Below are 17,125 nucleotides of genomic sequence, written 5' to 3'. Positions count from 1 at the left end.
CTCGTGCATATGCGCGCACACACACATATATACACACACACACACACACACACACACTCAAATAAACAACAACTAGATTAGGGAGTGTTGCATTTTGCAAGTTATGCTGGCAGTTGCCTCATAAATAATCGATGTGAATCTGTTGGCATCAATCATTGATATGAGTTGCAGCAGAAATAGACCATTGTACAGCAGCTGAATTTCCCTCAGAGTGGAAGTGTTGGTCTTAATTGATGAATTAGCTGTAGTTAGTTAGACAAGATCATGGAGAGCAAAATGGCAGTTTTGTCTAAACGTATAGTACATATATTGTGTGATTTAGAATTGGCTATTGAAATTAGTACAGCATGAAGACATAGATTTTAATGAATTCCACTTATTAAACTCTCTTCTTTTCAGTGCTAGTCTCTACCATAGACGGTATATTATTGTCATGTGCACACCAATTACATTTAGCAGTCGCTGGCAATGAAATGCTTGGGTAACAGGCTCTATTCTTGCAATGCTCAAAATATTACACAAGCAAAAAATTAAAATATATATAGAATAGAATATAAAAAAAATAAATATATAAAAAAATATACACCTAAAAAAAGTAGTGCAAATATGGTAAGGCTTATATGGTAAGGTGCAGAGTTTAGAGGAATTATGGCAGATTGGAGGAGTTTGAAAATCTAATGGCCTGGGGGATGAAACTGTCTCTGAGCCTGGTGGTGTGGGCCCGGATGCTGCGGTACCGTCGGCCAGACGGCAGCAGGCACAACAGTTTATGGCTGGGGGGATAGGGGTCTTTAATGATCCGGTTGGCCTTCTTCCTACACCGCTGGGAGTAGAGGTCCACCATGGATGGCAGCTCCGTCCTGGTGATGTGCTGAGCAGACTTCACCACCCTCTATAAAGCCTTACGGTTGAGGGCGGTGCATCGGCCATACCAGGCGGTGATGCAGCCAGTCAGATACTCTCTACGGTGCACTTGTAAAAGTAGAGAATCCTGGAATCCATGTTGAGCCTCTGCAGCCTGCAGAGAAAGAAGAGCCTCTGTCTGGCCGTCTTCCTGATGGAGTCTGTGTGGTGAGTCCAGGTCAGGTCATCACTGATTCGAACACTGAGGAACCTGAAGCTGCTGACTCTCTCCACCGTAGTCCCGTTGATGGAGAGGGGGGCGTGTTCTACTCCTTGTCTCTTCCTGTAGTCCACGATCAGCTCCTTCGTTTTGCCGATGTTGAGATAGAGGTTGTTGTCCTGGCACCAAGATGTCAGGGCTCTGACCTCCTCTCTGTAGGCCTTCTCATCGTCGCCGGTGATCAGGCCTATGACGGTTGTGTCATCAGCAAACTTAATGATGGTGTTGGAGCTGTGGGTGGCCACGCAGTCATGCGTGAACAGGGAGTACAGGAGAGGACTGAGCACACAGCCCTGGGGGGCACCGGTGTTGAGAGTCAGGGTGGAGGATGTGGTGCTGCCTATCCGCACAGCCTGGGGTCTGCCCGTCAGGAAGTTCAGGATCCAATCACAGAGGGCGATGTTGAGCCCAAGGTCTCTGAGCTTGGTGACGAACTTCAGGGGCACGATGGTATTGAACGTTGAACTGTAGTCAATGAACAGCATTCTCACATATGTTTCCCTCTGGTCCAGGTGGGAGAAGGCAGTGTGTAGGGTGAGGGAGATGGCATCTGCAGTCGACCTATTTGGCCTGTAGGCAAACTGAAGTGGGTCCAGTGAGTCAGGGAGGGAGGAGGTGATGAATGGTTTGACTAGCCGCTCAAAACACTTCATGATGGTGGAGGTGAGTGCTACTGGGCGGTAGTCATTCAGGCAGAGGGTTTTTGTTTTCTTGGGAACAGGGACAATGATGGTCTCCTTGAAACATGTGGGGACTACAGACTGGAGCAGTGACAGGTTGAAAATGTCTGTGAACACATCTGCCAGCTGATCTGCACACACCTTGAGAGCTCTACCAGGGATGCCATCAGGTCCAGGTGCCTTGCGTGTGTTAATCCGCTGAAGTGATCTCCACACATCTGCCCTGGATATTACAGGGGGGCAGCGGTCCTCCTGGGCCTCTTGTATCTCCACAGCCGGGAAGATGCCCTCAAAGCCAGCATAAAAGGTGTTCAGTTCATCTGGCACTGCTAGTAGCACACCGGAGCGCATAACTGGACTTCCTGTACTCCGCCAGATCACCTAAATTGTAGGTCCATGCTTTAAGTTTGGCATGGACGTCACCATTAATCTAGGGCTTCTGGTTTGGGAATGTTCGTACAGTAATCCTCGGTACGACATCATCGATGCATTTGCTGATGTAGCAGATGGCCGCTTCTGTGTATGTGTTGATGTTGTTGTCCTGGAACACACACCACTCCGTAATGCTGAAGCAGTCCCGTAGAGCCGAGTCTGATTGGTCGGCCCACTGCTGAATGGTCCGAGTCACCGGTCCGTCACGTTTGAGTTTCTGCCAATAGGAAGGCAGCATCAGAATTGAGACATGATCTGATTTGCCGAATGGGGGGCGAGGGATGGCCTTATATGCATCCCGGAAGGGAGTGTAAACATGGTTGAGTGTGTTATAACTACGCGTAGGACGGCTGATCTGTTGATGGTATGTGGCAGGACTTTCCTCAGCTTGGCGTTCTTAAAATCTCCGGCCACAATAAACACAGCAGAATAAAGCAGAATAATTAACAAAAAAACAGAAAAAAGAGCAAAGCTTTGGGGGAGCTTGACACACAGCAGCCGTCCTCAGCACAATCCTACAATTATTACGAGTTATGAAGATTTAAGAGGTGTTTCTACTTCCTCCTATTATGCAAAAATTAAGTAAAAATATCCTGGATATGAACACTGCCATCTTGTACATTTGGATGCAGAGATTGAGCAGGAGTTATTAAAACCCTAACCCTGGAACCTGTACTTACATTGAACAAACACTGTTCACACACAACCACAGTCTCTGGTCTCCATGATCAAATCATGGAGTGTGGAATGCCAAGGTCATGTAAAGGGATAATGCCACACACCCTACCTTAAAGTTACAATATGACATATCTGGAAAGCAAGCCAGAGCTTGAATGAGATTCTAAAGCATGATTGCAAAATGAACTAAGAAAACTTCTCGAAAGAAGTAAAATGTACTACAGTTTAAGGCTTAATAGTAAGCAGTGCACCAACTGGATTACTGCTTAACTCCTTTTTATTCCATACTCAAGGGGCTTTTAATCAGCATAAAAACATTGTCTTATCACACAAACAAATCCTATGACTATGAATGGAAAGTGGCTTGGAAAAAGTTTTGGTTAATTATTTTGAAGAATTTGAGGAAAGGCTAAATGTGGGGGTAATATCAAATAAATGCAAGGTTTAAATGAACCAATGCTGTGTGAATGCAGCAAAGTTAATTAACCATTAATGGATGATATTATCATAGTATATTTATGGTACTATTATTAATTTTATTATTCTGTCCAATTCTCCCTCCAGGCTACAGTCTTCGACAACAACACCATTCATTCCATCAACATAACTTTGGTCAATGTAAGCAGAGACGACAACAACTTCCTGCTAACTTGCACTGCCACCAACATAGTGGGCATGACCAATGCTTCTGTCCAACTAACAGTTCACTGTAAGTACACAGACACATACAAACACACACATTCACATTCAGCATTCCCGTTGGCTGGCTCTTAAATGCTCCATTTAATGGCAACTCATTTACTAGTGTTTTCATAGTGCAAAACAGGCCATCCATTATCATTACAGCCATGCACATGTGTGTATGTGTGTGTGTGTGCGTGCATGTCTGCTAGTTTATGGTGTGTTTGTATTCATGTGACCACTTAAAGGGTTTTGCATAAATATGTTGTCTTATGTGAAGGCCTCATAAATTGTCCCTTCACATGGTGATTACAAATGCCACAACAGCATTGCAACTACAGTTCATTATAAAGAAAAAGTTTCAGCTGTTAAATCCACAGTTGATGGTCGTTAAATAGATAGACTGAAAACTTGAATGTTTTTTTTTTTAATAATAAACTAAATTGTATGACTGTGCTTTCATGGTTTTAATAACAAATGTATTACCAAATTTATAAAACATAGCTCTTAATGACACCAGTGTTTCAAACCTTCTTGGACCTTCCAGGGCCAATGCTTACGTCCTTACGAGTCAACTGTTTGTGAGGTCTCTATCTAATTAAATGCCACCAGTGGCCATTTGTGAGTGGGAATCCAGAACCCATTGGAAAGTTCATAATCAAATCTATGCTGAAACTAAACCCCTAAACCACCACATCCTCTTTTATATAGATATATCCCCCATCCTATCCTGCCCCTCCATGTCCTCACACACGACTGATTCAGACCTGGCTGTCTCACACACGCACTGTTTGCACCACTGGCTGAGACAGGTGCCTTTGCCAACGGTTCAAATGAATAGGAACGAGTGTGGTCTTGGCTGTTAGGAAACTGTTGAGGCCAAAAGCCATGATTTCATACAACATTTCTCACAACAGCAATAAATCCTCCACAGTATGATACACGAAATAACTATATCAAAATCACCAGATCAAGTTTAGAATAGTTGAAGGATTTGGAATTCTTGGCAGTATTTTGCACAAGTATGAACTTGTGCAAAATTATTAAACAGACAGCATGCATATTCAAGCAAAAACATTTACAAGTACCAACACACAAACAAACAAAAAATCCACTCACTATATATATCTATATATATCTATATAGCTATATATGTGTGTGTGCGTGCTGCTATGGCTACTTCAGAGACAAAAGGCCAGCATGGGATAGTCAGACCATGTGGCTGAGGTCAATTGTGTGTGTTAAGTTTGGGGAGATGCGTGTGTGAGGTCCTGGTGACAGGTAAAAGAGAGTATTAGTTGCATGAAAAGACAGACCCCTTGTCTGTGTGTAAAGCATAACATCAACTTCCAGTAACCTTACTAACAAAAATATCACAACAATACATGTTCCTCAGATGATATTTTGGAAATGACTTGTGGGAATGAGATAATAAGTCGTGGCCACAATTTATCAAGTCGGGGGGACAAGATAAATAACTTGTGGCCACGAGATATGAATCTATTCTTTACTAACAAGATCTGGCAAACTTATCTGAAGGAGCCTCTTAGACTAGAGACGAAATGTTGCACTTAATTGCATGATGTAGCCTTTATAATGGGCTTTATGACCCACGACTTAGTATCTCATTCCCACGCAATTTTTTTTCCAAAATGTTATCAGAGGGCCTCCATACAAACTCATAAAACAAAAGACTGATCAAAGTTAACAGTCCACATTGTTAGCCTAGCTTGATTGAAAGAGGGGAGGTTTTTTTAGCTGGCAATTCATTGGGGATGGGCCAGGCTAAGGAACACACCATCCTTGTTGTGCTAGATTCCACGATGGAACAAGTTGTAGGTTGGGGAAAGCTTCTTTCTGTTGTTCTTTTGTGAAAGGTGCTTGGGAGACTTTGTGTAGTGGCTTCTGGTGCTGAAGTACTTAGTCCTTCCAGGCTCTCATGTCACTAGCTTTTTGGAATGTTGTAGCAATCTGCTTCAGGCAGGCCTGCATGGAGGAGGACACTGGGTAGAGAGCATGAAGAAGAGATTTTCGCTTCTCCTGTTGGTGGCTGCAAGATGGGATATCTCACCCAGGTGTGAAAACCTGGGGACTGTAGGAGGCTGAATTCTGGTTGCTCTCCTTTGTCTTCAAGACAAAGGAGACATATGGTTAGGCTTTAGGTACAGATGTAAGGCCATTTTTTGGTTCAAAATATTAGGTCACAACAAATGCTTAATTAATTGCCGTGAAAATCAACTATATTTTTACTAATTGTCAACAAGATTTTTCATCTTTCAGTTTTCTCTACCCCATCTTTGTTTCTCATCTCTAAACCCATTGCTTCCTACTGAACAAATACATATTGAAAAACACTTCACAAATATACATTGTCGTTAGGTGATTTCCTAAAACAGCCTGTCAAAATGGGAGGAACTATTCAATTTTTTTGCGAATTATTTTCAGCTGCAGATTATTCCACATTTGTTGTCACATAGGGCAGCAGGTCGGTGTGTGTTGATGGCAATGAATTAACTTGTCACCCAATGCACAAGTGTGGCTCAGTGTGCAGGAAGTGTTCAGACATTTGTCTTTGTATACCATTGCTGGTTTTGGTCCATATGTGGACTTTTCTAAGAATAAGAAAATAAAGAACATTGCCAGTAATGTCTTTTTTTCATATGATTAATTTGCATGTTATTTACATTTTTCAAACCTGTCGATGCAAGCTTCCACATTAGCGACGGAATTTCATGGTGAATGCAGGTTTTATTTTTTCGAAGCATGATCAATTTTGCCAAAGTTTCACTTCAGACATGAGCCTTTTTCAGACATGTTCTACGTAGGAACTCCAGATAATTGTGTCTAGACTTTCTCCACAGTTTGCCTTTCACACAACACAGCGGGAGATTCTCTGCACGAACATGTCACAATAGCAACAAATCCTCCACAGGATTCAGGCGAGGTGTAGAGCAGTGGGCAGAGGCAGGATGCAAAATATTTATTCTGCTGCGGGGATCACGATTTTGTTTACTGCACCTGGACATCTCTATACAGTCTGTTGATTACAGTTGTCTATTTATTTATTTGTCTTTAGCAATTGCTTACTGTTATTTGTGTCTACAAAAGATATAATATAGCTGTTTTGAAGCTAGGATGAAGCAAGAGGCAACCCAACTTCTGTCAAAGGAAATGAATTAACCAAATGCGTATAACTGGGAATGTCTAGAAACAAATGGGACCTGTGTCAGATTGAATACTATGATCTTGGTTGAAACTCTTGAAGAATTTCTTTAAACTTGCAGACAGACATCCTGAAATACTTCCTGAAACGCTTGCTTGGTTAAGCAAGGACCATGTCTCTCCTAAGTTTTGTGACTGAAATGATGTACAGGAACTTCAGCTGCTTCCCTAGATTGACCAGCAGCTGCCAATCCCTCGCCCACTCTTGGTCTTTAGGTGTGGCTGGGGCTTCAACTCTGCTCCCACGAAGGTGATGGCACACTGAGTTGGGTGCTGCTACTTGCTTTTACCAACTTGTCCATGCAACCTTGCCACTTCTTCCCTGTTCTAACCTCAATGCCTGCTGATTGGACTATGATGTCTGCAGAATCTTGATAGAGCAGGAATTATTCTGGCTGAAGTGACCTTGAACTCCTCTACCACACTGCTAAAGGGAAGCTGGAGCTTGGGGTTCTGCCCATACAAGCTGATGTTGCTAAGCTTCATGCCAGTCCCAACCACCTGCGCAGGAACTGGCTGATCTTTCTTTCAAAGCCCTCCAAGACGGTAATCAGGACTTCGTAGATTAGCAGTGGGCATAGTAGTTGAGGCAGGATTCTGTGTGGAATATCCAGGCCTTAAATTTACCAGGGAGCCCTAATTTGTCCTCAGTGGGGAGCCACATTAGGAGCTCTGCACTGGTGTCTGGCCATGCTGATGTGTCCCTAAGATCACTGGTGAAGACCTTGCCCAGGCTCAAATCTGGGTCATTAGTCATGTCAAGTCAATATTGTTATTTTCTTTAAAATGGAGACTGTCTCAAGGTACATATTATCCCTAAGCTAAAGCAGACATCCTAATCTGATACAGTACAATACAATCTTAATGTAAATGGTGAATGGTCTGTATTTATGTAGCGTTTTTCTAGTCTTGATGACCACTCAAAGTGCTTTACAGTACAGTTTTGCCATCCACCCATTCACACAAACATTAATACAGTGCATCTATGTGTAGCAGTATCTCTATCATACATCAAACATACACTGCCAGCCCAGCCATCAGGGGCAATTTTGGTTTCAGTATCTTGCCCAAGGACGCTTCGGCACGCAAAATGAACCACCGACCTTCCGGTGAGTGGATGACCTGCTCCACCTCCTAAGCCACAGCCTGACACCCATCAAAACATCTAGAGGTCATAAATTGCCTGACAGTTCCCTTCTTTGTTTAGTCCATTTGAACACCATCATTGTGTCATAGTAGCTGTGTCTCTCATGCTTAGAGCAATGCTTTGAGGCACAATTGGAAGCATTTTCCTTGTTAAGATTTGTGTATGCATGCATGTGTGCTTATATGTCTGTGTTTGTGCACTGACAAATCTCTCACACTGTCATACTCATCCGGAGCATAATCGCCACCTGAGCCTCCATTCTTGGGCATCTTTGGAACGTTACTCTCATACAGGAGGGTGACAGGTGGCCAGTGCCCTGAAAAACGTGGCTGTGTAGAGGCCAGCAAAGAAGAGGAACAATGCTGCACAGATGGATCTCTGCAGCACCTGGATGCATATATTCTGACTTTCTCTCGACCTTCAGCAGCAATTGGTATGGATCTCCACCTAGAAGAGAAAGATTCTTGATTTAGAGATTGCACAAACATATTATCCTGGTCTCCTGTCTGCAACCTGCTTGTTATATGTTCTCACTATGTTGGTGAGAGCTAGAAAGACGCATATACCCCTTTCTCCATAACAGGATAGCTCTGTGAGATGTTAGAGGTGGTCTTGCACCTGTGGATAAAGGTTTCCCTATCAAGACTTCATGCAGGCTTAAAATCAGCTGTTTGGGTAGGTGTAAATCTGTTGGAATAAAATGCTAATGGAGAGGTTTCTGGCAATTGTATGTATGTGTTGTGCAATAGTAGGTAGACTGGATGTTGGCTAATTTTCAATAATCATAAAATATGATTATTAAAATAAATAAAATTATTTAATTAAAATAATAAAATAATTAATTAAAGATGATAGAGTTATCAATTAAGAATAATGAAATAATTAATGAAAAACAATAAAATTATCAATTAAGAATAATAAAAGTTATAATTATAATTCATCAAAGACGGGGCACCACCCTATTATCAGGGACCAACAATCAGTCAATAAAGATCAGTCTCATAATCTGAAAAGTTCAATTAGAAATCTCAATATTTCCTATTAATGATTATATAATGAACAGTGAAGGTTTTAAGTTCGAGCACAGGCAGTCATAATCCAGCTGTATTCACATATATATATGCACAAAGAATCACAAAAATACCGGTACTTTAAATATAAAAGGGGATTTATTTAAGATAATGACATCACTGTAACTCAATGACTATTATCACAGCAAACCCACTATATCAAAGATAAAACACCACAAGCATCTATTACAATCGTAACACATATGTAATGCCTCCAATGTGTCTACCCGGAGGCGAGTATGTGTGTGTGTGTGCGTGTGTGTCTGTGTGTGTGTGGGTGGGTGTGTGTGTGTATATGTACGGGGAAGATGGAGACAAGATGGCGTCTAAAGCCGTGGTGTCGGGTTACGAAATCCAAAATGGCGTACAAGTTACACGTGGTGTCGGGTTACGAAATCCAAAATGGCGTACAAATTACACGTGGTGTCGGGTTACAAAATGGCGGTGCACCATGTGGTTTGACCACAAGGGAATGGTGGACAAAGGTTACTTGATCTATCTCGTGGTTCAAAGCGCCGAATGGCGTCGAGATGCGATCGCACTATCTAGATTCTAGAATGTATATAAGACGTGAAGTGCGGGGATGCAGTTCGGACGTGCGTGCAGGCGGATTTAGGAGAGAAGAGAGAGAGGAAGGAAAAGTTATACACTAATTTATCAGAGGAGATCTCAAACACCGCCAGAGACAGCTTTGCGGGGACTCTACCACTCGGTACCCAAGCGAACGAACTAAGATCCGTCCCGCTGTGTACCGATCTTTTAATAGGTTAGAATCTCCGTAAAGTCGGTCTGACGGTAACACAACGCGGTGACGTAGCCGGAAATGCCGAATACGTCACGACGCGCGGGCACAATGTGGATAAAAGTAGACACAGCGGTCTCACACAAATGTACGCTCAAATAGTAACACACTAATAATTAAACTAGTCTCTGCCCAGACATAAGCCTCTTACTTGTCGATGTTCCGCGGTTGGTTCGTGCGCGAGCGGCGCATTCCGGGAAGACGAGTGGATTTGGTTCGTGGCCGTCGGAAACAGTGATCAGCTGCTTCGTGTGATGGCAGCGGGGCAAAGCTGCGGCCGGAAAGTGGAGAGAAATCGGTCTCGTTCTCCGTGGCGAAAAGTCTCAATGCCTTGGCGAATATATTCTTGCTCTTCTGCAGGGATGAATAGCGGCGGAGCAGCTATGATTTGTGGGAGCGGAGGAAAAGTCTGTGGATAACTCGGCCGGCGAGTATTCGACTTTTGCTGCGGTCCTTTCAGAGTAAAGTTCAAGTGAAAAATTAAAAGAGGTTGAATGAACTTTAAAGGAGAAAAAAATATAAAAACTACAAACGTTTGTGGTTGCCCCCTTAAGTGTCTGGATCATCTGGAGGGAACCTGGAGAGGTTCTGGTCCTATCTTCAATGCACGGGGAATGAGCACTGATTTGGGGGAGCTCTCGGTATTTATTACCTGCGAAGTGTCCGGCCTCCCTCCTGGAGAGGGCCGGGGGTCTTGTTGGCTCTCGGCCAATAGAAGGCCCAAGTTGACCTCAGGCCCCGGTCAAGACAACATGGCTGCTCTGTCAAAACCCTGGAGGTTTGTCTCCTGGCAGAGAGCAAAACTCTAGACAGGCTTTGAAAAGCACACGCGGGCCTCGTTTACGATCCTTTGTCTAAGCTCGATCCCCAACATATGCAACTTCCAATTAATGCTGGTGCTGGGTGATTTGATGAAAGGGGGTCCCCTTATCACTGGTTATTCCATGTGGAAGTCCAAATATGAGAATTACTTCTTTTAACAGACATTTAATCACAGTAGCTGCATCCTTTCTACTTGTTTTCTCTCTTCATTTCAACCCATTTTGAGAACATATTAACAATGACAAGGAGATACTTGTATCTCTGACTTGAAAGCATATGTACAAAGTATATTTACAAAAGGTCCTAATTGGGGCAGTAGATGGTCATGTTACTGACTGATTACCCCTGTTTTTCGTAGGCACACTATGCATCTGCCTACCAAGGATTGGGTTAAAGCAGCAATGCCTGGGGATTACCATTGGTTTTGGGTCATGTGATTCCATCCCGACTTTTACTACATGTATGCAAGCATGAGCCACTTGGGCCAACACATAGAGAAGGTATTTAAATTTCCATCAGAAAATAGTGTTTAATGCAGCTAGTTTAGCAGAGAGCTAAACATGTGCTGCACATTTTAAAACTGCTAGTTCTAGCAAACAGATATATGGAATAACTGCATGTTGGTTCGGTTTGCCTGAGGATGTCATAAAACCTCTGACACCAAAGCCTGTCTTGAAATCAGTATAGATAATAGCGGACTGACATGCTAATTTGCAGGCACAATTAAGTACATAAAACTCCACTTGTTAGGCTGAGGTGGCATATGAGAAAAGCCTGCAAATTTACTCCGTGTCCGAGGGTCTCATCGCTAAACCAGCAAAATTACATCAGTTTGGAGTATTACATTTATATTATTAGTATTATTAACTTGTGCTGCTATCATAAATAATGATCACTATCACTATCACCCCCATTCCCCTCTCTCGTTTCTCTCCACTCTTTTTGAATGTCCCAGTCATGTATTTAATGGGTTCAGGGGCAGAGTTCAAAGAAGCAGCACTGAGGACAGAGTCCATTTCACTGTAGCCATGTGTTTACAGTAGTTTGCCATGCAGAACTTTTGGTTTTAGGTCCTTCAAATTCTTATTACCTTGTAGATTTGAGCCATTTTACTCACTTGTTGAGATGTAGAAAGAAAAAATGCTGAACTTACAATTAAAAAGCGAGGGACGGAAAACAAAAGATAACATAAAGAAAGTAGATAGTGATCTAGTGATGAGTCTTTTGTCTTTAATTGATTGAATTTCAAGCTGATTGATCCTTTGGTACAAAAGGTAGCAGCAGAGCTGCCTCAGGAAGACAGTCACGGACAGACACACAAGGTCTGAGACGGACACACGGAGAGACAGAGACACTGGGCTGCAAAGCTAGACACCAGCAGAAACTGCTGGCCACTTTATGCCTTTATGTTTGCTCATGTGTGCTGTGTGGAGAATAAAAGATGCTGAAAAGCAACAGTTGTGTCTCTGGCTCTGTGCGGGAGAGCCCCGTCTCATGGTCATTTGCCACATAAGCATTTTGCAAATAATGTCTTCTCACATTCTTATCTCTCCTTTCTCATCGCTTTTCTCTCTATTGGACATGAGCAGATGTTTTTTCTCTAGAGCTCCGTTAAGCAGTGGTTTGTCAATTCACTACATTCTCTGGCAATTCACAGCATCACTTCTTGGTGCATGGGTTCTGTGTACATTTGCAAAACAGAACTGATGTTCCAAAATACATGGCTCAACCAGTCTCCTTACAGCCCATCCCAGGACCATGTGTAAGGCAGCTGTTTTTCCTGCTTAATCTCAAGCTCAACCTATGTTTGTCTGAAATTCTCTCTCTGTGTGTGTGTGTGTGTGTGTGTGTGTGTGTGTGTGTTGAAATGACTAATACAAATGACCCCCCTCATCTCTCGCTCTGGCTCTGGCTCTCGCCCTCTCCCTCTCGCTCTCTCTCTTTGGTGCTGTATTGAATTTCATTGAGTCAACTGTGGTAAGAAAATGACACTGTTCCAGCACACAATAAATTGTGTTTGTAGACAGTTGTTAGTAAACAGAGAGAAACATAAGAACTGGAACACATGCTTACACACTGAAAATCAATTGCAACTGATTTTGATGAGACCAGCATATTAAAACGATAATTAAAGTTTTTCCCCTTGATATATCTGTATTTTATCTCTGGCTCTCTGTTGTACAGCAACAGTGCTTCAAGTGTAATGGCAGACAATTCAAGTTTTACTGTAGTACATGTACATGTGATAGTGTACAACAATAAAATAATTTACTATCTTCATGTGTCTTGTTTTCTGTTGTTTTGTTTTTTTTGTTTTGTTTTTCAGTTCCTCCCTCCATTGTGAAGCTGAAGGAGCCAGAACGGCGCCATGATACTTGCATAGAGTTCACGGTTCGGGGTTCACCCCACCCAACCTTACGATGGTTCTACAGAGAAAAGGTGTGTTTGTTTCATACACACACATATCAGTGGAGGCTGCTGTATTTTCAGATTCATATATATTTTTTAACACGTTTGATTAAATTTATTTTATTTGTGTAGTGCTAAATCATAACATACTAATGGCTTTTGTGGCAACTGCGAGGACAAAAAGCCAGCAGGGGATGGTTAGACCTTGTGGCTGAGGTTAAATATATGTGTTAAGTTTGGGGGAGATGCGCGTGTGAGGTGATTGATTGCACCAGGTTAAAGAGAGTGGTTATTTGCATGCATAGACAGACCCTGAGTCTGTGGTAGAGCATATAACTGACATTAACTTTCAGTAACCTTAACACCAAAATATCCCAATAATACAACTCAGACAGATAAAACATCACATTATGTACATATACGTACATGGAATATGAAGTGTAAGTGTAGTATAAATTGGTAAAAGTAAAGTAAAAGATCCAAATCTATTTTACAAACAAATACATACTCAATTTACACGAGGAAGGGATGAGACCTTAAATCTTTCAATAAAAAAGTTTGGGAAAAAAGACTTGAAGATCTGAGAGTTTGATGGTGTATATAGATATGAGTGAGCTTTTTTCTCTCCACAGTCGGCAAAGCACTTGCTCATTGTGGGAACTGTTTATATATGATTTTTATGGTCTCAACCTCAATATGTAAAGTCTCTTGAGATAATGTATATTATGATTTGGCGCTATGCAAATTCAATTAAATTTAATTGAATGTGATCACACTCATCACACTTACTCAGAGATTCATGTTATGATGTCACTATTCATGTGTTGCTCTTCTGTAACTCCCACTCAGGAAATTTCCCACACTGAGTATGTGCGCACTGATATGGATATTTACCAGGACTATATAGAGGGCTGTCTAACCTTTAAAAACCCAACACACCACAACAATGGAAACTACACTTTGGAAGCCACCAATTACCTGGGGGTAGCCACCTTTACTGTGTATGGGCATTTCCTTGACAAGCCCTTTGAGGGTAAGTGTGCACACTAGTATCTAACAACGATGGCAACAGACATTTTATCAATCGTGATTACTTCAAATTAAATGATAAAAAAAAAAAGTGTCAGTCCTTGAGTTATCACAGTTCTTATCTTCTTTGTTCAGCTTATTGGCAGGTGGCAACCAACTTCTTCTTCTTTGCTGGTTTGTCAACTTTTTTTCATTTGGTTAAAAAATATAGTGTTAAACATTGCCTTAGATGACTCTTGGGGTTTCCACCCGCCAATAAACCGAACAAAGACGAAGAAGAAAAACCCCATTAGAAGTAAATCACATACAAAAACAACAATGAAAGGAAACACTATTAAAGAATAGCAGCATGGCTGTGATGTAGCTCACACAAGGAGACCCTTTATGCAGTACAGCAGGAAGTGAGCACGGTGAGGACAGCAAAAAGGAGCACTAAGGAGGACAACATTTTGACTTGGCTGATAGGACATACTAGACTCAATAATACCCTGCACTTAATAAACAGACATCCAACAGGATTATGTGATTACTGCAAAATAGAGGAGTTAATGGAAAATGTAATGCTTCACTGCAATAAGTATGTTAGAGATAGAGAAAAGTTACAGGGGGGAATTTCAAAGCATGGAGTGGAAGAATTGAGCCTGGAAATAGTATTTACCATTGGAATAGGGAGTATGCTCCATTATCTGAGGGAGACAGGATTGGACAAAATAATTGAACTACCTTTAAGGTAAAACTGATTCAAATTTCAACACAGGAGGTTGCCATCAAGTATGAACTGTGCAGTACAGGCTGAGCAAGGAAGAGGAGGCAGATACAGTAGATGACGATAATGCACCTTGACGTTGGTTGCCACCCGCCGAACTGAGAAGAAGAAGAACCCCATTAGAATCTTTCTTATCTAATTCTGTTTGAACGTTTGGCAATGAAGCATTTCACTGAGAAGAGAAGAAAAATGTGTTTTTGTGTCTCCTCACCACCTCATTTTCACCCAATTAGAAGTCACCAGCTTTCTCTACGAAACACATACTAGTGTTTGCAATGCAGCTCTAATCAACTGCTGGAACTTAAGATAATTGTGTGCATCCATTATCATAGTCACTTTTGTGCTGGCCCTAGGATAACATTTGGCCCAGCTTAGGCACTAATACAAAATTAAATTTACAGATACTACAAGTGTTGTGCAGGTAGTTCCGTTGGTCATGACTGGTCAAACAGACGTGACATCTTAGCATGAATGGGTACAACAAACAAAGTAAGTTATGTCTGGCAGAAATGCAAATGCATACCACAGACAAAAAGTTAAGGTGAAGTTTAAAAAATGTTGAATAAACCCAAAACCACAATCTTGCTTGGAAGCCTGAAAGCCATTGCGGGCATTAAACTTGTTTTAGACAATCAATAACACCATGTGTTATGAAAGTACTTTCCAAACTTACCAAACATCATACAAAAATGACAGGTCGATTCCACCATATACCTGAAATGTCCTGCTTTTAACAGATAACACAAGAAAAAGATTCCAAATTCAGGTTTGGGGAATTCTCAGAATACAAACTACTGTTGGGACAACAAGTCCTTGTGTCAGGTTTGGTTAGGCAAGTGGACCCAGGATGCAGAGTTTTAAACAAAAAGAGTATTTTTAATGGAAAATGTCCAACAGAGAAATAACAACAAACGCAGGAATCTCAAAAAAAGTCAAAACTGAAAAAACACAGCACACGGGGGAAAACACCAGAAGCTTACAAGAGACCAGAAGAAGCAGGGGACTCGAGCACAGGAGATGAAGCATAAAGACAGGACAGGAGATTATGACAGGCATTAAGACAACGAACCAACCAGGACAAGGGGAAGCACAGAGACTTATATACACACAGGGAAGGCAGGGGCAATTGAACACAGGTGGAACACATGAGGACTGGTGCAGACAATCACAAAGACAGGAAGTGAAGAAAACACACTAGGAACAGAGCCTACAAAATAAAACAGGAAACAGAACACAGGGAGTGGGAAAACATGCAACACCGAAACAACACATAAACACAAGGATATACAAGAAACGCGAGGTAATAATTAAACAGAAAAATAAACACTCAAAATACAAAACCATGACACCTTGTCCTGATTGGAGACATTTTTTTAAGTACCAACACATAATCTCAGATAAGATTTTTGCAGAGAAGTGTCTAAAGACAACACACAACCTTCACTGAATAATAACAATAATAATAATTATTATTATTATAAAAAAGTCTTACACATGCGCTCCCGTTAAAGCTTCTAGCCATTTTGTTTTTGTCATCCCTTTCTGCATGCTACAGTTTGTCTTACATTCTCTTTTCTGTATCTCTGCTGCTTTTCTTTTCACAGATCCAGATCCAGATTATGATTATGGTAAGTGTTTTTTCTGTCATATTTGTTAATAGAATGTTGTTGTTTTTTATTCTCAGGATTGTCAAGAAGGAGTTAACAATTTAACATGGCATTCTCTAAATTATGTTTAAGGCCCCAAACATTCATTTTATTTAATATTCTCATCATAGAACATGTAGACTACTGACATAGATTTTACCTGACTGTTGTGTAAGGCATTATTTAGTGTCAAATATTTAGTGGCAGGAAAGGAGGAAAACTGTCAGGTGAATGTAAATTCAGATGCCAGACAAAAACACATTATAATCCATGACTCAAACTATGTTTTGGATTCCAAAACACATGGGCTGGCCTTCAGGCTTGACTGATATGCAGTATATACCGTCAGACTTTGAATCTAAAGTTTGTGGACTATTTCAATATTATGGTTATTGGTTATTATAGAGCTTCTATATTGTAGTCTTGCCGTAACTGGAAGATGTGCCTGGTATTGAGTCTCCAAAGCCCTCTGCATATGGTGGATAATACATGAATAGGCCAAACTATTTTGATCTAAATGCTGAAAAGAAACATTTACTGGAGTGTATAGTTTTTAAAGTACTTGTACTTAACTTGAGTTTAATTCTATTTCAATCCTACTTTTTGTTATCTTTCCTC

At 41.4% G+C, this 17,125-nt stretch overlaps 1 protein-coding gene across 1 annotated transcript in view; it reads left to right on the top strand.

The window, feature by feature from the left end:
* The window catches only part of LOC117762750 (NT-3 growth factor receptor-like), a 123,660-nt gene that overhangs the window by 64,012 nt on the left and 42,523 nt on the right, over positions 1 to 17,125 (top strand). The window contains exons 7-10 of the mRNA XM_034587343.1: positions 3,478 to 3,622; positions 12,984 to 13,096; positions 13,916 to 14,099; positions 16,466 to 16,489. Coding sequence (XP_034443234.1) covers positions 3,478 to 3,622; positions 12,984 to 13,096; positions 13,916 to 14,099; positions 16,466 to 16,489 — 466 coding nt within the window. The remainder of the gene's footprint in view (positions 1 to 3,477; positions 3,623 to 12,983; positions 13,097 to 13,915; positions 14,100 to 16,465; positions 16,490 to 17,125) is intronic.

Source organism: Hippoglossus hippoglossus, chromosome 6, assembly GCF_009819705.1.
Source record: "Hippoglossus hippoglossus isolate fHipHip1 chromosome 6, fHipHip1.pri, whole genome shotgun sequence".
NCBI classification, from domain to species: domain Eukaryota; kingdom Metazoa; phylum Chordata; class Actinopteri; order Pleuronectiformes; family Pleuronectidae; genus Hippoglossus; species Hippoglossus hippoglossus.
Note: the sequence above shows the minus strand (reverse complement) of the source record. Positions and strands in the feature narration are given on the sequence as shown.